This window comes from Podarcis erhardii, assembly GCF_964252035.2.
Source record: "Podarcis erhardii genome assembly, chromosome: 8".
Taxonomy (NCBI): Eukaryota; Metazoa; Chordata; class Lepidosauria; order Squamata; family Lacertidae; genus Podarcis; species Podarcis erhardii.
The window spans coordinates 81,407,856-81,430,282 of NC_138499.1; the positions used below are offsets into that span (position 1 = coordinate 81,407,856).

Consider the following 22,427-nt stretch of genomic DNA (forward strand, 5'->3'; position numbering starts at 1 on the left):
CCCTGTAGCTTTGCTTCTCGTAATGAGGGAACCGCCAGAAGGCCCTCGGCGCTGGACCTTAGCATCCGGGCAGAACGATGGGGGTGGAGATGCTCCTTCAGGTATACTGGGCCGAGGCCGTTTAGGGCTTTAAAGGTCAACACCAGCACTTTGAATTGTGCTCGGAAACGTACTGGGAGCCAATGTAGGTCTTTCAAGACCGGTGTTATGTGGTCTCGGCGGCCGCCCCCAGTCACCAGTCTAGCTGCCGCATTCTGGATTAGTTGTAGTTTCCGAGTCACCTTCAAAGGTAGCCCCACGTAGAGCGCATTGCAGTAGTCCAAGCGGGAGATAACTAGAGCATGCACCACTCTGGCGAGACAGTCCGCGGGCAGGTAGGGTCTCAGCCTGCGTACCAGGTGGAGTTGGTAGACAGCTGCCCTGGATACAGAATTGACCTGCGCCTCCATGGACAGCTGTGAGTCCAAAATGACTCCCAGGCTGCGCACCTGGTCCTTCAGGGGCACAGTTACCCTATTCAGGACCAGGGAGTCCTCCACACCAGCCTGCCCCCTGTCCCCCAAAAACAGTACTTCTGTCTTGTCAGGATTCAACCTCAATCCATTAGCCGCCATCCATCCTCCAACCGCCTCCAGTCACTCACACAGGACCTTCACCGCCTTCACTGGTTCTGATTTGAAAGAGAGGTAGAGCTGGGTATCATCTGCATATTGATGCACCCCCAGTCCAAACCCCCTGATGATCTTTCCCAGCGGCTTCATATAGATGTTAAAAAGCATGGGGGAGAGGACGGAACCCTGAGGCACCCCACAAGTGAGGGCCCAGGGGTTGGGAGGGCACTAACTGTTGATTACCAACATTTGTACTCCAGTGTGTGAATGATGCGTAATGAATATATATATTAAGTAATCATTAATTAATGATTTGTTTGATTGGATTTATCTCATTTCTATGCCGCTTTTCATTCCAATGAATCTCAAAGCAAACGATAAATAACAATAACATAATAAAACATAAAGAACATCACAAATATAGCATGAATCATATAAAGTAGTTAACAACTCCTCAATGGAACAATCACAATTTATAAAACCCTATTAACAAAATGGCAACTTCAAAAATAAGCTATACATCACAATTGCAGCAAAGGTTATACGGTTAACAAATCAATGTGGCATTTATAATCTATAAAACAATATTAACATGAGCAGAATAGCAACTAAAAAAAATAAGCTAAGCACTGTTAAGTTCATACACATGTTCACAACTAATGAGATAGAATAAAGTACTACCTGTAGTGAGTAACTAGTAACTAGTGAGATAGAATAAAGTAGATTTTTTTAAACAGCAAAAACAGCAGAGCTGTGGCAAGATGTTGTTTTTTACGTTTCGTGTGCACAGTTGCATGGGTTAGAAATAAATAAGGAAACAGAGAAGACTACTGTATGCTAAAGAAGCACGATTGGAAGCTCAGAGGGGGAGGAGTTCAAGCCTCCTCCCACTTCCTAGCTGGGTTATTCTGGGTCACCTCTGGTGCTGTTTTGTAATAAGCAAATTCTTTTTTCTTTCACATGAAGGCTGCAGCAGGCCCACTCAGGGAAGCTGTGTGGGAGAAGCCGCAGCACCCATTAGCAGACGAGCTGATTTCTTTTCCCTTTCAAAAATCTTTCACAGCTTTGGGAAATAACCCTTTCTAACCTGCCAGAAGAAAAGAAAACGGAGAACTTTGGAATTTCAGGTACGTAAGAGTCCCAGCGTGATATGCCAAAGTGTTTTCTGCAGGAAGTTGAGTGGGAGGGAGGCAGAGATGCCCTCATGAGTGTATGGTGCCTTGATAAAAATAACTGGCGGCAACAGCTCGCTCATCGGTTCTCCTGCACTTTTAGTAAGGTTCGATTTACCCACATCTATTTCAAAATGTGTAGAACTATTGGCAGAGAGACACAGCGCCAGTTCCAGGATTTTGGCAACCCACGGACTTGGGCTTCCTTAACTGTAAAAAAGGCAAGCATGGAGGCCATGCATTATATCACATAAAAGGGTAAAGGGAGCCCTGACCATTAGGTCCAGTCATGGTCGACTCTGGGGTTGTGGTGCTCATCTCGCTTTATTGGCCGAGGGAGCCGGTGTACAGCTTCCGGGTCATGTGGCCAGCATGACTAAGCCGCTTCTGGCAAAACCAGAGCAGCACATGGAAATGCCGTTTACCTTCCCACCGGAGCGGTACCTATTTATCTACTTGCACTTTGACGTGCTTTCGAACTGCTAGGTTGGCAGGAGCAGGGACCGAGCAACAGGAGCTCATCCCATCGCAGGGATTTGAACCGCCGACCTTCTGATTGGAAAGCCCTAGGCTCTGTGGTTTAACCCACAGCGCCACCCACGTCCCTTATTATCTCACATAGATCCTGACATTTTGGGGAACTCTTCTGCAAAGCAAAAATCATATCACTGTTGAGGTGGAGCAAATGCCCAGACTTGCCACCCTCTGGAGCTAGATCTGGACTGTACCCCCTGCCCTGGCCCCAGACTTAACTTGTGGCCACACGATGAAGCATTCTGTAATAATAAGAGTAGCTGGGGGCTTTTGCAACAGCATCTGACGCACCATCTTTCCCAGCTAGGGCTCCCATTTTCCTCATTGCATGTCGGTACCACCCATTTTAAGATTGGTGGAAGGGCTCCAGTATACTTCCCAAAATCAACGTGCAAACACATGGGTAGCCAAACTAAGGCCCGGGGGCTGAATCTGGCCCAATCGCCTATTCTAAATCTGGCCCACAGATGGTCTGGGAATCAGCGTGTTTTTACATGAGTAGGATGTGTCCTTTTACTTAAAATGCATCTCTGGGTTGTTTTTGGGGCCTGCTTGGTGTCTTTACATGAGTAGAATGTGTGATTTTATTTAAAATGCATCTCTGGGTTATTTGTGGGGCATAGGAATGCGTTCATTTTTTTCCTTCAAAATATAGTCCGGCCTCCCACAAAGTCTGAGGGACAGTGGACCAGCCCACTGCTGAAAAAGTTTGCTGACCCCTGTGCAAAGACATAAAGAATTCTGAACACTATGGAGAAACCCCAAGAAATGTTGTTTGGTGACTGTTAACTGTGTGAGAAAATACCATGTCTGCGAAGAGATTAAAATTATCACAAGGACATCATGGGACCAGCACAAACAAGATATTGGGTTATTCATTAACTGCTGTTCCATTGTTGCCATGAACAAACTGCAAAGATAAATAATTCGATTCTGCCCTTTAGCCTCTCTGACTTCTTTAATACACACACACACACACAAAACACACACAGACAGAGTGGTACCTCTGGTTGCGAACGAGATCTGTTCCGGAGGCCCGTTTGCAACATGAAAAGAACGCAACCTGCAGCAGCACGTCTGAGCATGTGCGGGTTGCGATTCGCCACTTCTGTGCATGCGCGTGGCGTCATTTTGCGCTTCTGTGCATGTGTGAGTGGCGGAACCCGGAAGTAACCCTTTCTGGTACTTCCGGGTCGCTGCGGGACGTAACCTGAAAGAACGTAACATGAAGCGGATGTAACATGAGGTATTACTGTATTTACTTTCACGTAACAGTTACACAATTACAGAAAATCAAAATGAAAAATGAAACAACTACCATCAGAGAGTCATCCCCAAGTACACCAACAGAGCTTTGCTGAAGTGTATATGCTAAAACCATCACAATCTTAACATTAAATGATGCATAGGAACATCCATTGTTGGCCACAAAGAAAAAGATAGATTGCATCAGCAGCCATTCTGGTATGCAGGGTTTTATACAAAGACATGAGGAAAGGGGAAAAAAATAGTGATTAAAATATGTGCTTCATGAATGCCAAACTGCGCTAAAGACCATAGGCACTGTTCTACCATATGCCTCATGGTTTGCATAATCAATAAAGTCATCCCAGATTGCATAACAGTTGTCATGTTTCCCCTGGCCTCTTGCTACCTTTGGTATGATTTAGGCTGTAACTACTTGGCAGTAACCCCCACTGAATTCAGCAGTACATTTCTCCAATCTTAGGACTGCCGCTCACTTTATGCACATTGGTAGGTCTTCCAGTCACATTTTCACCCTCCTTCCTTGCATTTCTAGCCAACAGAAATAATTCCCAAGGGTCCCCAAACCTGTGTGGAAAAACAGGTCCTAAATTCAAACTATATTAATTGACTCCAATGAGCATATGGATAGTGACCAAAAAGCCAGAACCACACCAAAAGAAAGTGAATTAGAAATTTATCTACAAACAAGTGACAAATGGTGAAAAATAATAAATATGCATTTAAAATAGTAATTGATATAGAAGTAATATAATTATATAACACGAATTACATGAATAAATGAAACCATTACGAATCTATTATAAGCACTAGATAGAAAAATATAAAGCTATTTGCATTAGCTGCGTAAGGTATATAAGAAAGCAATTATTTTCCTAGCATCCTCCCTCCAGTCCAGGTAATTAAAGAGCAAAAGTACCAAAGAAAAAATCATGATATGATAAAGGCATTCTTATATTCTAAAACAACATAGGGAAAGCGACTTAAGATTTTAAAGTAAAATCTTAGGGCCTTGGGGAATAATGAATCAAAGGTCCATATCACTCCAGTGAGGTTTCCATTGGAAGATTCCTGAGCAAAAAACAACCCATTAGGATTAGAAAGAGAAAAAAAGGGAAAAAGAAGCAAGCCTAAGAAAATTCTAGGTTTTTGTGTGTGTGTTAGGAAGAATGATTCATGTGTTCAAGGATGTTTTTTCTGCTCCTCCAGCCTTTGACTTAGGCATATGATCATCATCATGGCTTCCTGAAACCAAACTTTGGTTCATACAATAAGTGGAACTGTTCCTTCCATATAGGACCCCAGAACCCAGATAATAAGTTTAAAGAAGACCTAATTAACAAAGGTTGCAAGAGACAACAAAGGGAAAGGGGAGATGGGGGAAGCCTCATTCCATGAACGTGAACACTTTTCCATTCACAGAAAGAGCTTTAAGGTGCCAAGAAAATCATTGTGCCATTTATGGTGGCCCTAGTTAAAAATCAGCAATTCCTCTAGGATTCCGTGAGTTGATCTTTTGAGAATTTTGATGTATCTGATATGTTTTTATCTGACTCTATGCGTCACAGAGCACTCGTGCAGACTCCAACAACCACCTGCAACAACTGTACAGTATACAGACTTATTCCTGTTAAACTTTAGTTACATTAACCTTTATGCATCTTTAAAACTTTACAGATGGCTAATGAAGAAAAACCATGTCCATGTGATATTGGAGACAAATTTGAATATGAAGGGCATGGGCAAGAAATTTCTGTTGGGCACATCAAGGCCTACATCAACAAGCCCTCCCACAGCACAGACAAAGCTGTGATTGTGATTCATGACATTTTTGGATGGCAGCTGCCAAACACCAGATACATAGCAGATATGCTCGCATCCCATGGATATACGTGAGAAATTGTCTCTATTTTTCTTAGTCTTATCTCTTTCAGTTGACATTATGAATTGTGAATGCAAAGTGCAAGCTGATGTAGTTGTCCAAAAATACTTTGCTTGGCTAAACTTTTTACCTTTAGCTGAAGTAGTAAATGTGTACTATTTATATCCAAGCCACTCTGGGCAGCTTACAGAATATAAATAAACATAATAAAGCACCAAACATTAAAAACTTCCTGATACAGGGCTGCGTTCAGAGGTCTTCTAAAAGTTATGTAGTTCTTAATCTCCTTAACATCTGAAGGGAGGGCGTTCCACAGGGAGGGTGCCACTACTGAGAAGGCCCTCTGCCTTCTGAGAAGGCGCTCTGTCCTATTCTGATTAATAGTATATGTTGGAGACCTACAAGAAATTGCAAGGGGAGCAAGTGAGAATACACATTGGGCCACCCTGATTTACACATATAAACAACCTGAAATCTATAATGGAAGAGTTCTCAGCACCCCCCCAAAAAGGCACCAGCTTCTCTTGCTCTGCAGGTCACATTCCAGTTCCTCCCTGCTTTCTGGTTACATCACACTGTTTCTCTTAAACTATAACATCCAACATTAAAAAAAACTTCCCTATACAGGGCTGCCTTCAGGTGCCTTCTAAAAATCAGATAGTTGTTTATTTCCTTGACATCTGGTGACATGGTGTTCCACAGGGCGGGTGCCACTACCGAGAAGGCCTTCTGCCTGATTCCCTGTAATTTCACTTCTCGCAATGAGGGAACAACCAAAAGGCCCTCAGAGCTAGATCTCAGTGTCCAGACTGGACAATAGAGAGGGAGATGCTCCTTCAGGTATACAAGGCCGAGGCTGTTTCGGGATTTAAAGGTCTATACCAACACGTTGAATTGTGCTCAGAAACGTGCTGGGAGCCAGTGTAGATCCTTTGGGACCAGTGTTATATGGGCCCAGTGGCTGTTCCCAGTCTAGCTGTCATATTCTGGATTAGTTGTATTTATACCAGTGCTGTGATATTTGAAGAATGAACTTTAATTTATTTTCTATGCAGAGCAATTTGTCCAGACTTTTATAAGGGACAAGAAGCTTGGAAGCTATCTAATGATTGGTCTGCATTTGATGACTGGCTAAAAACACGAGATTCCAAGAATATCAACAAGTAAGGGTTTAAGTTAATTTATTTTTTTCATTAAAAAATGTTTAGGGGTACTCTCATTTTCCAACTCATATTGAAATACTGCCCCTCAATGAGGCCAAACTTAGATTCACAAAATGTTTAGGGGTATGTATACCCCCATGTACCCCCAGAAAAAAAAAACCACTGCTTCCTGCTGTGGATTTTTGAGGCTGATGGTATGACTGATCAGATTAAACTGTAAATGTGGAGAGAGGATTTGCAGATTTGGACCATGTTCGGTTTGAACATCTCCCTCTGATAAAACTGTTCAGCACCATTGGCTATATTATCATTTATGGTGGGAATGTAAATTAGGGCAAGATTTTTTGGGTTTTAGCACTAAGATTATTTACTTGGAGCTTGTTATTTTTTTACCCATATGTAACTGTACTCATTATTTTATTCTTTATCCGCTTTTAATTCTCATCTGTTCTCATAACAGTTTTCTCTGTTTTATATAATTATAAAATGAAATTTTAAAATCTATGCAAAAAAAATTGGCCGTGGAATTATCTTCTACCAACCTCTTGGGTTGAGAGTTTTTAAAGGGCACTAATCTGTGGTTGAAGACAGGAGTGCCTGGCGTGCTCTGGTCCATGGGGTCACGACATGACTAAACAACTAAACAACAACAAATCTGTGGTTGTTTTCCCATGTTCATTGGCCTGCAAAGGTGTCACAACGTTGCACCATCTCCCATTCTGTTTTGCATCTTCACAAGGGTGGGATCATCTGTAGATTTGAAATAAAAGTATAGCACCCAGCTTTGTCTTTCCATTCCATCAAATCATTGAATGGCAGTTGGATCCTGAGCTACACAGCTGGATTCTGAAATGATACTTTTTTTAAGTGATCGTGAGAACTTATGGGGTACGGCGATTGCCGGAGTTTTGTTTCTTTTGGATGAAGAGAGAGTCCTAAAGTCCTAAAGGAGCTTTGCAATATCTGACTTCATTAAAAAAATATTGACTGTAGGTGGAGACCAAGAGTTTAAACATTACAAAAAGCAAACCTCTGTCCCAAATCAGATGTCAAAAGAAGCACTTTCCACACATACAAAAATAAAATGAGCTTTCAACAGGGCAAAGCTTACCCTTTGCCACTTTCTCTGTTCCATTAAAAAACTGCAGTTTCCCTCCCAAAGAAGATAAGAAACAAATGTCTTTTGCCAATATTATTCTCACTTTCTAAATTTGTCTCCTGCCATTTTTTAAGCCTGTGGGCAAATTAACTATAATTTCCCTAACAAAAGACTTTACTGGCAAATTTGCCAGTACTTACAAAGGAAGTTTGCAGCAGTCCTTTGGCCCCATTAAGCCTTTTTTTGTTGTTTATACCCTTAAATTCTCAACATTGTGCAAATTTATGTGGGTGTCTTTTCACTGGTGCTTTTTCGTTCACTTATATTTCTGTGCTTTAGGGAAACCGATGTTGTCTTGCAGTATCTGAAGGAACAATGTAATGCAAAGAAGATAGGTGTCATTGGATTTTGTTGGGGTGGAGCTGCAGTACATCATCTGATGTTGAAATATTCTATCTTTAAGGCGGGCGTATCCCTCTATGGTATGTGTAGCTACAATAAGAATATTGATATCACTGTGTGCGTTAGAAATAATGGCCAGAATATGCTTTTCTTTGCAGCACAATGTTTTTGACACTTGCACCAGGTTTTAGAAAATATATCCCTGTTATACTTTGCACAGAAGCTGTTCACATGCAACTCGTATCACCTAATCTGTACTTCCTCATTTGAAATAGTTATGCCTGGTTTTTCATCACCACTCTAAACTTATTCTAGGCTAGCTCAGTGATTCCTTTTTTTCTTTCACTCCACCCTAAAGCAAATCTTTTAGAAGGAGGTTTTATTGGAATATAGCTGCCAGAACAATTGAAGGAACCACAGACCTCTGATTATTATAAGATCCTATTATTTTTCTCTGAAATTACATTCATTCAGTACCTGAAAGGCACCAGAAATCATTTTTGTATTTTCTTTTGCTCCATATGTGCTGTTAAATGACTGGAATTTTAAGCTATTTTAATCATTCTGAGGATCCCAAGAGATATTTTGGGCATATCCAAGAGCCTGTTTGCTGGGATGAACCTTCTATGTTTAGAGGCGGCAGCACGCCGCTGAATAACAATTGCATGGGAGCAACAATCAAAGATGGATATTACTTCCATGTCCTGCAGATGAGCTTTCCAGAGGCACCTTAAAAAAACAGAATGTTGAACCAGATAGGCTGTTGTTTGATTCAATAGGACTTTCCTTTAATGGACACTCGTCCATTAGAGCATGTGTCAATATTAGGAGCCTATTATATACTGGTGCTTAATGTCAGGCTTTGCATGAGCACCAATATGAAAGGATGCATTTTACTAACTTAACCAGATCAAAATATTTCATGGGATGTTGACTTGGAATTTACCTGCAAGTCAAACTTGTCAACATCAATATGACTTTGACCAGTCCTTTCGCTCTTCAAGTCCTTGTCTATATGGGATTCACTTTAAGGAGACAAATATACCGTTGCTCATCTCTGATTTTGAACCTTTGGCAAAATAAAAATACAGTGGTACCTCGCAAGACGAATGCCTCGCAAGACGAAAAACGCGCAAGACGAAAGAGTTTTCCGTTTTTTGAGTCGTTGCGCAAGACGAATTTCCCTATGGGCTTGCTTCGCAAGACAAAACGTCTTGCGAGTTCTTGCGAGTTTGTTTCCTTTTTCTTAAAGCCGCTAAGCTGCTAATAGCCGCTAAGCCGTTAATAGCCGCTAAGCCGCTAAGCCGCTAATAGCCATTAAGCCGCTAATAGCCGTGCTTCGCAAGTCGAAAAAACCGCAAGACTCGCGGAACGGATTAATTTCGTCTTGTGAGGCACCACTGTATATGAAAGGATTTGCATGCAAAATGTTAAATATTGCACTCTTACTGAAAGTGTTTGGCATGCTTCGTTTTAATGTAACTTTTATTGTTGAATGCATTCTAGGAGTGATCAAATTTACAGAGGACAGTTGCAACCTGATGAACCCCACCTTTTTCATTTTTGCAGAGAAAGATGAAGTAATTCCTCTTGACCAAGTAAGGCATTATTTCAAAAACTGAGTTCCTGAATCAGGAGCAATGTTCCTGGTGTATAAATTTTGCTGAAGAAAATACTTTTTTGGGGGTAGGGAATGGCTTACAATTATCCTAAATCCATAGTATGCTTGCTATTCTGGCTGGCTGAGTTGATATTTCTCTTGGAGATCTGAAGGTCATATATTTATACCATTTTTTTTATCTCTGTTCCAAGATGTGACAAGTGAACTCTGGCAATCTCATAAAGAAATTATTTCAGTACCAGTAATGTGAGGGTATTTTTTTTTTCAGGTCACTGCCCTTGAACAGAAGCTGAAACAGCAATGCAAAGTTGAGCATGAAGTGAAAATATATCCCGGACAAACTCATGGTTTTGTACATCGTAAAAGGGAAGATATTAACCCTCAAGACAGACCTTACATTGAAGAAGCAAGGAAGGACATGCTGAATTGGCTGAGTAGATACATCTAACTGTCTATTCATCCAAAAACGCATCATGGAAAAATTAGTGACAAGGATATGCTTTTAAAATTTCCAGAAGGAAACATTTGTAACATTTAACATTAAAATATACAGTGGTGCCTCGCAAGACGAAAATAATTCGTTCCGCGAGTCTCTTCGTCTTGCGGTTTTTTCGTCTTGCGAAGCAAGCCCATTAGCGGCTTAGCTGATTAGCGCTATTAGCGGCTTAGCAGCTTAGAAAAGGGGGGGAAAGCGAAAAAACTCGCAAGACTCACAAGACGTTTTCGTCTTGCGAAGCAAGCCCATAGGGAAATTCGTCTTGCGAAGCGCCTCGAAAAACGGAAAACCCTTTCATCTAGCGGGTTTTTCGTCTTGCGAGGCATTCGTCTTGTGGGGCACCACTGTACCACAGACTTAATCTATTTGCCCCAAAACATCCTTCCTCATGCACACAAATGCGCAGACAGACCCATCTGCTGGTGGTGATAGCAACAGCTACCTGACTTTGCTCCATTCAGCAACCTGTGCCTGAGCAGTTCACTACTCACTAATCCTCTCCCTTAGGCACTAGGATGCTCAGCTGGTGAACCTCAGGGCAGGAGTAGACTTCAGTGTGTCTGCTGCACTACCCATCTCTCAGCCAGCCAAAGATGAACAACATTTCGCCTGTTGTTTTGCCTCTTCCTAGTCCTGATTCACCATCACCACTCAACCAAGCCATTGTAGATTTAGCTAGTTAGGGAGGTATCATGAGCTGAGCTACTGCCACTGCTTACAAGTAGACCATACCCAAGTAGAGAGAAAGTGTGTGAGAGACATACAGTAGCTATTGCAAATGGCAGGTCCTGGTCTTCCCCTGCCAGAGTACAGTGCATTAATTAACCACAGTCTACTCATGGGCAAAACCAACTGAATCAACCAATAAATAAAGTGACCGAGTAATTGGTTAGGAGCAGAAAAGCTGTTTTCTTTTCCTTGGTACCATAGTCCTGAAACATAAAGAAATAACGTTTGGTATAAATTTCCTATGCTGATTCCTCTATTCAATAAAGTTTTAAATTGAATTGCATCATATTTATATTCATTGGGTGCCTAAGGGAATATGTCCATTAGCTGTGGTTAGCGATTGGGGAGAAACTCAGTTCGGTACATATTTTCCTGCAAATTTATCTGATTTATGCTTCCCATAGCAAGATGTGAACCAAATTGCAGCTACCCTTAGAAATTTGCTTCTCCAGATTTTTGCAGTGCACTTCTGAATGAAGAATTGGGTGGCCATCTGTCATGGATGCTTTAGATGAGATTCCTGCATTGAAAGGGGTTGGACTAGATGACCCTTGGCTCCCTTCCAACTCTATGATTCTCCAGTCCGAAAAGGTTTACATGATGCATACATTAGGGGAAAATGTATATAAAGTGTACACGCTGAGACCAATTCACATGGGGGTTCCATTCTCAGACCCCACACAAAACAGTGGAGCTTGCATAAGTGCACCCCATTCCGTTCTGTCTCCATTCCACCCTCTTCCAGGTGCAAAAGGGCCAGCACGTCAGTGATCGTGCATGATTTGGATATGCCTAAAATGGTCGCCACCTGTATATAAAAATGAATATAGTGGTACTTCAGGTTAAGAACTTAATTCGTTCTGGAGGTCCGTTCTTAATCTGAAACTGTTCTTAACCTGAAGCACCACTTTAGCTAATGGGGCCTCCTGCTGCTGCCGTGCCGCCGGAGCATGATTTCTGTTCTCATCCTGAACCTAAGTTCTTAACCTGAAGCACTATTTCTGAGTTAGCGGAGTCTGTAACCTGAAGCGTATGTAAGCTGAAGCGTATGTAACCTGAGGTACCACTGTATAAGTGAAAAGGCGCATTATATTAGCGGAACTTGTTTGAATAAATATATCTTAGACAAAATTGCATACAAAATATGTTTATTAGGATAAAATATCAAATGCTGATGAGTTTTCATGAAAACTTTCTTTAAAAAATGGTAGATATGCAAATAAATGGAGATATATGCAAATAAATATATTATTTTTTCTTTTGTTACTCAGTACTGTTATGTTGCAGTCTATATATATGATGCAGAAATGTGACAAACAGAATTTAAAGCTATAAAAATGAAAAACAGAAATTGATAGCTTTGCTCATCCTTAGCTGTGGTTAAGGAAGTTTGCACAAAAACCTCAGCACTACAAATATTGTGAGGTGAGGCTGATGAATAAACTTCCCTAGGTACACTTCTTTGGAACATGTTGAAACCATAGTTGGAGCCTTTTGTATAACTAGGAAAGATGTATTCTGGAAACTTGGTAGAGTAAGAGATAGTCCCTTTCCTGTTTTGATTTTTACAGGCCTCTGGCAATACTCATAATTTTGGAAAATCTGGCACTGTTTTCCTTCGTTTTTCTAATCTGTAGCCGACTCACTCTGCTAACTGCTACCTCACGGTACACCAATTAAATGAATGTCTACAATTTACCTCAGGCTATCTGGTGGCGGGTGTGTGTGTGTGTTGTGTGAGGGAATCTGCGATTCAGCCATGAGCTAATCCAACAAGGAAAGTTTTATTTACACACACAAAAAAAGAAGTTGGTGAAATAAAGTTGTGTCAGGAGACATGTTCTTTCAGGTAGAACTAAATTACTTAAACTAAATACAAGGATGTCTCAGGCTTAAACACAGTAGTACAGGCACAGCTTCTCTTTTTAACTCCCTTTGCTCAAAATTTGTTGTTGCACTTCAGTTTCTCTTACTCTTTTCTATGTCCTTACGTTTAGTTTGGGCAGGTGCTTCAGGTTTTAACACGGTTTATTAATTGGGTTCGAGAACAGAGGGGTTTCTACAATAGGTGGTGAAATGCTTGACTCAGTTTCTGCTGCTTCACTCTCGTTCCTTTACTTTGTTATTACAGTGGACTTCTTTTGACACGGCACGGCTTCCTTCACAGCTTAATACAGTGGTGCCTCGCAAGACGAAATTAATCCGTTCCGTGAGGCTCTTCGTATAGCGGTTTTTTCGTTTTGCGAAGCAAGCCCATTGACATCCTAGCGGATTAGCGCTATTAGCGGTTTAGCGGCTTTTAGCGGATCAGCTGATAAGCGGCTTATCAGCGGATCAGCTGATAAGCAGCTTAGCGGCTTAGGAAAAGGGGGGGAAAGGGGGAAAAACCCGCAGGAACTCGCAAGACATTTCGTCTTGCGAAGCAAGCCCATAGGGAAATTCGTTTTGCGAAGTGCCTCCAAAACGGAAAACCCTTTCATCTGGCGGGTTTTCCGTCTTGCGAGGCGTTCGTCTTGCGGGGCACCACTGTACCGTTCACGAGTAAGGAGTACTTTTTGTCAAGTTACCCACTCTCTTAGCAATCCCACCCCTGAGGTATTCGGATGAGTCTATCAGACCCAGAGGATCGCCTCACCCCTTGTTACTGGCATGGGAGTCTCCTTTACCTAGAAGAACTCTCGCCTCCTGACAGGAATGTGATCCGGGTAGCATGTATTTCCACAGGTTCTACCTCTCCTCAGACTCAGCCCATTAAGATGGCACAACAGCACTTTTCCCCCTGGCGTTCTTGGGCCTGCTCTCACTTAAATACAGTGATACCTCAGGTTAAGTACTTAATTCGTTCCGGAGGTCCATACTTAACCTGAAACTGTTCTTAACCTGAAGCACCACTTTAGCTAATGGGCCTCCTGCTGCTGCCACACTGCCAGAGCTGCCGCCAGGCCGCCGGAGCCCGATTTCTGTTCTTATCCTGAAGCAAAGTTCTTAACCTGAAGCACTATTTCTGGCTTAGTGGAGTGTGTAACCTGAAGCGTATGTAACCTGAAGCATATGTAACCCGAGGTACCACTGTATAGTGCACCCACCTCACAGAACACAAATCCCCACAAACTACCTCAGATTGTCTTGTGGGTGGACTTGTGTCAGGGAAAACTTAATAATTTGGAGTCTCGGGCAGGATTTGATCAAATAAACAATAAAGATTTTTTTTAACAAAGGAAGTTTATGACACAAGTGGGTAAAACATAGATCATGATGTTATTTCACTTCAGTGCTTTCTCACTTGTTGCGCAGCTGTTACTGCTTAATACTTTTGTTCTTAACCAAGGTGGTACTTCCTGTAGGTTAGACAACCCTACTCCTGAGGTACTCCAAGTAACAGACCCAAGGGATCTTCTCTTTTTGTAGAATAATCTCTCCCCTCCAGACTGGAATGAGTCCTAAGTAGACTGTATCCTCACAGCTTCTACTTCTCCTGGCTCAGCCTCAGCCTCCCAGTTAATTACTGGCCTAATTACTCTGACAGGACATCACACACTGTCCTTCACACTAAGTTCAGAGTCTCCTTTCTCTAGCTTTTGATACATTCCTCAGAGTGGCTGTTTCTACCCAGAACCAACTCTCTCTCCTCTCGCTTCCTATCTCCCAATCTATTCTCCCAACCTCAATCCCAAGTACCCCCAAAACTATGAACTATCTCTCCAAATCCTCTCCTTTTCAACTCCCCCTCCTGCTGGAACCCCAGCAAATTGTAAGCTGCTGTCCGCTAAACATTTGCTGGCAGGGAAAAAGAAAAAACAAACTTTTCTGGCACACCCTCCAGTTAACTCTTTTCTGTATACCTTCCCCAGACAGTCAACTTTCTATCTAAGCTGCAAGGCTTATTCCTCTTGCTTATCAGTAGTCTCCTCAGCACGGATGTTCAACCCAAATCAGAACCGGTTCTCCCTCAGCCAAACTCAGTGTTCACCCCAATCTCCCACCTCAAATCATATCACTCTCCCTCAGAAATGGCTCCTTTTATTCTCCATCCCAAAGTGCTGCTCCATCCCACTTGGTAGGCAAATCAGAGAGAGGCTGCAGCACTCTGGTGGAGTTTCTGAGGGACTAGCGTCTGCTGTCCGTGTCACGGACCTTTGGGGCTGAGTTAGCCAAGTATTTCTGAGCTGGCCAAATGGTCCTTGCTCGATCTGGGTACAGTGGTACCTCCGCTTATGTACTTAATTCGTTCCGGAGGTCCGTTCTTAACCTGAAACTGTTCTTAACCTGAAGCACCACTTTAGCTAATGGGGCCTCCTGCTGCCGCAGCACTGCCAAAACACGATTTCTGTTCTCATCCTGAAGCAAAGTTCTTAACCCGAGGTACTATTTCTGGGTTAGCGGAGTCTGTAACCTGAAGCGTATGTAACCTGAGGTACCACTGTATTCTTGTGCCCTGAAGGAGCAAAGTACAAGGAAACCTATCCGTTCCCCTGAGAGGGCCAAGAGGATCAGCTCACAAAAAGGATTACAACTACATGAGAAGACTGAAACGGTGCAAATTCAGAAAGGCCCCCCCCTTCTCTGAGGCCTTGCCTTCTTCCTATAGTTGCTTTTTATAAGACCCATAGCCCGGTTCCTTGGTATTGTGTATGTGTGACAGAGTATACCCCATCCTTTGTGTATACGAATTTAGTCAGCCTAGGTTGGCTAATTCCTTCACTCCAATTTCTATTCCTCATTCCCAGAGTTACTTTTTTCATGAGGGAGAAAACCTTTCTGCAACATCTGGTTTGCAAATGAAAGCTTCAAATTTTGTTTGGCTGTTTATCCTGCAATCCTTGCATCCTCTTTTCACAAAGAACTCTGCAGTGTGCATTTCAAACTGGATCAACTTGGCGCACATATAAAATAAATAATAATAATTTATACCCCGCCCATCTGGCTGGGCTTCCCCAGCCACTCTGGGTGGCTTCCAAGAAAAATTAAAATACCGTAATACATCAAACATCAAAAACTTCCCTAAACAGGGCTGCCTTAAGATGTCTTTTGAATGTCAGGTAGTTATTTATCGCTTTGACATCTGATGGGAGGGCGTTCCACAGGGCAGGTGCCACTACCAAGAAGGCCCTCTGCCTGGTTCCCTGTAGCTTTACTTCTCGCAGTGAGGGAACCGCCAGAAGGCCCTCAGTGCTGGACCTCAGTGTCCGGGTAGAACGATGGGGGTGGAGACGCTCCTTCAGGTATACTGGACTGAGGCCGTTTAGGGCTTTAAAGGTCAGCACCAACACTTTGAATTGTGCTCGGAAACGTACTGGGAGCCAATGTAGGTCTTTCAAGATTGGTGTTATGTGGTCTCAGTGGCCGCTCCCAGTCACCAGTCTAGCTGCCGCATTCTGGATTAGTTGTAGTTTCTGGGTCACCTTCAAAGGTAGCCCTACATAGAGCGCATTGCATTAGTCTAAGCGGGAGATAACCAGAGCATGCACCACTCTGGCAAGACAGTCCACAGGCAGATAGGGTCTTAGCCTGCATACCAGGTGGAGCTGGTAAACAGCTGCCCTGGACACAGAATTGACCTGTGCCTCCATGGACAGCTGTGAGTCCAAAATGACTCCTGGTCCTTCAGGGGCACAGTTACCCCATTTAGGACCAGGGAGTCCTCCACACCTGCCCGCCTCCTGTCTAAGGTGGTTGTCTAAAGTTTGCAATCCACCTCCACCCCAAAATTTCTTTGGGGGTGTTGGAGAGCTGTGGTGATTAGCTGATGCTAGTCTGTATCACTTGAATTTGAAATAAGTGTTATGGCTTGCAGGGGGGTGAAGTAGGATGTATGTGAGATCCTTCCATCCCTGGATCCAGCAAGTGTTAAAATGTAAGCCAGGCTAGCTTTCTGTGCTGATGGGCCATTAAGGGGAACGAAGGAAAGGGGCTCTGTGCGCGATTGCAAATGGGTGCCCCCCGCCCTCAACTCAGGGATAGTTAGAAGGACAAAGCTAGAGTTGAGAGCTTGCAGTGATGTGAGCTGGAGAATAAGTATCAAACTGGGAACCAAGAGACACAGAGCAATGTTTGATTTCTGTTTGAATCCAGGGTTGCAGCTATGTGTGACTTCGCTTGTCATACAAATTTCAACAAATTAGTGCAGATTCTTTGCTACTTTCATACTGGCCACTAGGTGGAGGTACGGCACAAATGCAGAGAGTTGTGATGATTAGGAAATAAAACTCTGCTGCTTATCATGGAAAAAGAACAATGAAGCAAAATTCTAACTATCAGATAAATGTAAACAGTTTATTTCCAACAAAGGAGGATTAGTCCTTCCTGGAAGAACCAATTATTATGAGAGAAATTGCTGCAATGGGTACACTGCGGAATTTTATAAATATTATTGGGATAGATTAATATCATACCAGAGGAGAATCAATGGGATAGTATTAAATAATGAATGTTTTAAGATCATGCAAAAATGGTATGGCTTGCCAGAAAGCCCAATGGCAGCTTGAAACCACGACTCCAGCAACCAAGGGTAAATATTTAAAATATTGTGTTTTTAATATTAGTTTGGGAGCCACCCAGAGTGGCTGGGGAAACCCAGTCAGATGGGCGGGGTATGTATATATGTATGTATGTATGTATGTATGTATGTATAAATATTATTATATTCGCCAAGGGTGACAGCAAACAGTTTGATATAGAGTGTGAAAAGCTACTAGTAAAGTGATAATGCTATGGCACCTAAGGGGACAAATCAGCCAAATATGATCTAAAAGAGGCAAAAAACAGACTTTTTTGTGCTATTGGATGAGGCTGTTGAAACTGGCATAGCATTGTGAGTCTTCCCTAATTAAAAAGGTGTGAAACGTACAAGACATGGGAACCTGATGAATAAAATCCGAACGGCTCTTGCATTGGAGTGGCCAGAGGCTCTGCAGCTCCTGAAGGCTAAATTTGAAGTGCTGTCAGGACAAATGAGGCATTAAATTTAGGCTTTGCTAATCAGTCTGAACTATGATCAGAGGCAGTTTTAGGGGAGTGTTACCGGTCTGCCTGCACTGGGTGCCGAGCTGAGAGGGTGCCACAAAAATGACTTGGAGTGGAAGGCGAGAGGTGGAGGAAAGGGTGCCAAATTTTGGCCTTGCACAGGGCACCGCTGAAATTAGAAAGCCCAAAGTCCTCCACTGCTAGTTTTCTGCAAATGGTGATAGAAGATATTGATCTAAAGCTGGAGGAGCATCCGCATGGTGTCAGAACACTGATGGACAAGATCCATTTGAACTTTATTACAGTTTTATATTACAAATTTATAAAGTCAGTCATTTATTACACCACTGAATTGAAAGCAAGCAAGTTGTGTGTGTGTGCGTGTGTGTGTGTATGTATATATATATAAAGTTTTGACAAATAACTTATTAAAAACCAAACATAAATCAATTCACTTAATTCATCATGAAGTACATCAAGAGAAATGCCATTAGGAATGGTTTCCATAGCAATTTTCACAACTTTAGATTACACACAAATCGATGCACACAAAGCACTGAGTATTCTCAGCAGTTTTGAATATGTAATTATTACTAAGCCTCAGTCCTAAAATTCTGCCTGCACTGTTTGCATGTATGGATCCAAATGCCCTGTTTATAATTGCAAAAGAGAAGTTTGAAAAACTTGTTCCAATTAGACTTTTCCCTCTCAGATCACCAAAATGTGCAAAAACCAAATGAGTAGTGAATAAAATGAGAATGGCAATTTTTTAAAAGCTGAGATGTTACAAAACCAACAAAGAGAAACACCAGTTTAATCCCTTAATGTACACATGGCACTTTTTCACCAAGCAATAGCAGAACCAGTCACTTAAAAACCACTATCCACATAAATGAAAACGGCTAAGTAATGAAAAGGAAAAAACGTTTCTGTGCTTATGGGCTCTGTTCAAAATGTTCTGCTACATCCTTCTTGTGTATTGATGCAGCAGAAGTACATTGTACTGGTTGGAGGAATGTAGAGCTGCACTTCCACTTGAGTCTTGATTGATCCCTTCTGCATTCATGTGATTTTAGCTGTAACATAGCACCTATTTTGTGCATGTCTTTGGGGGTGGGGGCATCAGAACTGTTAGTGAGTGCAAAATCCCTACCATGCAGGAAAACCAACCACTGGATAGGGGTGCCAGAAGCACAGCTCCACTCCATGTACAGAAAGGAAGTGCATTTTACTTTAAGGTTCTGTGGGAAAGGCGCAATTGTGCTCAACGTTTTGGTATTTAAATAATAATAAACGTGTAATAATAGAACAATCACTTGTCTGTGCTGCAGGGCCACTTAACCCAATGTCTCTGTGCGACAGGAACTTAAAAATTCTAGGAACGTGGGTTTGGCCTCTTCTCTTGTTACAAACCATTCCACTAATTTTAAATCATAATGCACCAAGAATGGATACTTGCATGTGTTCACAAGGCAGACACAGATAGTCCAAGCCACTTCAGGATTCCCCTGCATACTGATAAAATGCCGTTACACATATTTAATGGAAAGGCAGGGCACAAATTAAGTAAAATTGACTAAACAGTACCCTCATCTAAAATCCTTACACACTATTGTTTTTAGTAAGGTGCATCCATGTGGGCACTCCTGTAGCTTTGAAGCTGTCCACAAAAGGAAGGGGTACGAAGCAGGAAGAATGTTAAGGAAATATATGGGTCACAGTTTGCAAAGAGGAAGAGGAGGAGAAATAATAAGGTGGCTTTATATTTCATTTCAAGTACAGTAACCATATTCAATTGCTGTCTGGCCACTGATAAAAATGCAAAAAATTATTATTATTATTTGTTACCGCTACACGCAAAGCATAAGGCTACATGCTACCCTAACTGAAGAATAACCGATAAGGTCATTTCCATTAAAAAAACAACAAAAAGGAACTGACAGATGACATAAAAAATCCCCAGCTCCATACACTTACCACCTGAAAATATCCAGCATTAGACTTATGGCAAAGGCAACTCAAGTTTAGATATAAAAAGTATAAACTTACTGACTCACCAATCCTACTGTTTCTAGGCTGCACAAAGTTCAAATTGCTATGGGACTATGCCTCCTAATGCTTTGACTGAAAAGCTGGCTTTCATCATTTCATCTGGATACATCAACATCCCTAATTTTGTACTTCACGAATTCAATTAACTTGTCTCCTTAAGCTGAAAACTTTTAAGGATTTGTTGCAGATGCATTTGTTGTCCATCCCTGAGTCTTTGCCTTCCAGCTTGTATCCATACTGGGGTTGGGGGAAGGTCTAAAACAAAGAGCCAGCACTACAGGTTTATACTCCCAGAATGATTTAGGGCCCCGACCGCGCAGGGTGTTTCTGATCATACAGGGAACAAGCTTCCTGCTTCTGAGCTCTCCCCAGCTCATTGATGGCAAGAGGGCAGGGCTGCCAATCACATAAGGTGGGTGCAATTTTGCATGAGTGAGGGGAGACAGCTTGCATAGGGCTATTGTTTCACTGTGCCTTATACCCAGACAAAAAGTTTATCTTACATAGGAGATATAATTCATTATATTTTATAGCAGATTACCTTAGATGCCAACTTGTTTTTCTGTCCTTACGAACCACTACAGGTTTTGCAGCGTCAGATGCAGGCGGTTGAGAGGTACATACAACTTGCACTTACATTCTATGTTCATTTCCCCACCCCCACCCCAAAGTTGGTTACACACACACAGAGGGTTAAAGAATGACAAGCTATTTCTTTTCATCTGCCGTTTCCAGGATGTACTTTGGATACACTGAGTACAAAGCGTTTCAACGGAAAAAATGATTGGTAGCATCACTTCCACTTTTCAACGGTACAAATTTCACATTCATCTTTTCAGTCCTGTACATCAAAGTAGTCAATCACAGGCTCCTCTTTGAATCCTCTCTCTGTGCTGCTATTCCCGTGCCTGAAATTAAAACAGAATGGGGGGCAGGGAGGAGAAATAAAAATTTGATACTTTCAGGTAAAAATCAAATTTTGGGGTTCTCAGTAATGCAGGGCATTCTGGACTGACACAATAGCACGTTGGTTTTGGTCAGCAGGCAGAGTCACCTTACAAATTATGTTAAAGGGAAGGGCTTCCCCTCCGTTCCCTGACTATGCTTGGAACCAGGAGAAGCTCCGGAACTTCAAGAGTAAGACTAAGCACTGTTACAACAAGGTAAACTAACAAAAAGATGACAAAAGGAAAGAAGGTAATCCCACTAAATTAAGCATTTTAAGACACCTAGTGAGGGTGTGTGGACTGCACAAAAATGCTAAGTCCTGCTCTTCCCAAACAACCAACATGAACGTGTGTGCTTCCTGTTTAAGTGTGGGGTGGGCTGCCCTACCCCGTTCTTAATTAAAACTAAATTCTGCTTTCTCCAGAAATGTTTTACTATAGTGGGATTCCTACTGAGACTACCTTCTGGAAAACTCTTCTGCCAAATATTGCATCAGAAGAATACAAGTCAGTGCACTGATACTTAGCAGCCTTACAGATAAAAAGACAGGATTCAAAATCAAAGTCCACTTCCTGATTGCGCAACTACATGCTTGTGCAGGATAAGACATTTGTGCTGTGGCTATGGCTTAAAATGACTGGGGCATCAACTGAGGGAGTCTTTCCAAGGTTTTGGGAGACAGTGTCTAGCCCTAGACCAACGGTAAGGAAGATGTAGCCCTTCGGATGTTCATAAAATCACAGAATGGTACAGTTGGAAACTACACCCAAAGATCATCTAGTCCAACCGTCTGCAATGCAGGGATCTCAGCTAAAGCATCCATGGCAGATGACCATCCAACCTCTGCTAAAAAACCTCCAAGGAAGGAGAGTCCATAACCTCCCAAGGGAGACCTCTCCCCTGTCAAACAACTCTTACTGTTAGAAAGTTCTTCCTAATGTTTAGTCGGAATCTCCTTTCTTGTAACTTGAATCCTACCCTCCAGAGCAGGAAAAAACAAGCTTGTTCCCTCTTCCATGTGGCAGCCCTTGACATACTTGACGGTGGCTATCATATCTCAGTCTCCTCTTTTCCAGCCTAAACATACGCAGCTCTTCAACTGCTCATCATAAGGCTTGGTTACCAGAGCCTTGGTCATCTTGGTTGCCCTCCTCTGCAAATGTTCCAGCTTGTCAACATCTTTCTTAAATTTTGTTGTCCAGAATTGGACACAGTATTCCAGGTATGGTCTGATCAAGGCAGAATTGAGTGGCACTATTACTTCCCTTGATCTGGACACTATAGTTTTGTTGATGCCGCCTAGAATAGCATTAGCTTTTGTTGCTGCTGCATCACACTGTTGACTCATGTTAACCTTGTGGTCCACTAAGACCCCTAGATCCTTTTCACATGTACAGCTAGTAAGGCAGGTGCCCCCAATCTTATATTTGTGCATCTGGTTCTTCCTGCCTAAGTGCAGAACCTTACATTTGTCCCTACTGAAATTGAT

General features: G+C 42.3%; 2 protein-coding genes and 1 long non-coding RNA gene across 5 annotated transcripts in view; 1 reads left to right on the plus strand and 2 right to left on the minus strand.

Moving 5' to 3' along the window:
* The first annotated feature begins 1,553 nt into the window (after nucleotides 1-1,553).
* LOC309347916 (carboxymethylenebutenolidase homolog) lies at nucleotides 1,554-11,258 on the plus strand. Of its 2 annotated transcripts, none has more exons than XM_081872908.1 (7): nucleotides 1,554-1,738; nucleotides 5,261-5,475; nucleotides 6,521-6,628; nucleotides 8,067-8,209; nucleotides 9,636-9,727; nucleotides 10,019-10,305; nucleotides 10,602-11,258. In XM_081872908.1, the coding sequence occupies exons 2-6, from the start codon at nucleotides 5,261-5,263 to the stop codon at nucleotides 10,196-10,198; spliced, it is 738 nt and encodes a 245-aa protein (XP_081729034.1). In that variant the 5' UTR covers nucleotides 1,554-1,738; the 3' UTR covers nucleotides 10,199-10,305; nucleotides 10,602-11,258. The 2 variants fall into 2 exon arrangements, with proteins under 2 accessions (XP_081729034.1, XP_081729033.1); XM_081872907.1 differs by having other exon boundaries at nucleotides 10,019-10,298; nucleotides 10,594-11,258.
* A 1,509-nt stretch (nucleotides 11,259-12,767) lies between these two features.
* Nucleotides 12,768-13,874, minus strand: LOC309347965. The gene is made up of 2 exons (XR_014159086.1): nucleotides 13,500-13,874; nucleotides 12,768-13,142 (listed from the first exon to the last, which is right to left on the minus strand). It is a non-coding gene; the product is annotated as an uncharacterized lncRNA (long non-coding RNA).
* Nucleotides 13,875-18,215: 4,341 nt separating this feature from the next.
* NFX1 (nuclear transcription factor, X-box binding 1) overlaps nucleotides 18,216-22,427 on the minus strand; it is a 37,071-nt gene continuing 32,859 nt past the window's right edge. For both annotated transcript variants that reach the window (XM_081872614.1, XM_081872613.1), the window contains exon 24: nucleotides 18,216-20,898. In XM_081872614.1, coding sequence (XP_081728740.1) covers nucleotides 20,887-20,898 — 12 coding nt within the window. In that variant the 3' untranslated portion in view covers nucleotides 18,216-20,886. The remainder of the gene's footprint in view (nucleotides 20,899-22,427) is intronic.

Bases quoted from the DNA above. Each gene is read 5' to 3' on its own strand.
- LOC309347916 (XM_081872908.1), top strand. From the start codon at position 5,261: ATGGCTAATGAAGAAAAACCATGTCCATGTGATATTGGAGACAAATTT. The intron at 6,629-8,066 runs GTAAGGGTTTAA...TCTGTGCTTTAG, and splicing joins GATTCCAAGAATATCAACAA to GGAAACCGATGTTGTCTTGC. The intron at 8,210-9,635 runs GTATGTGTAGCT...AATGCATTCTAG, and splicing joins GGCGGGCGTATCCCTCTATG to GAGTGATCAAATTTACAGAG.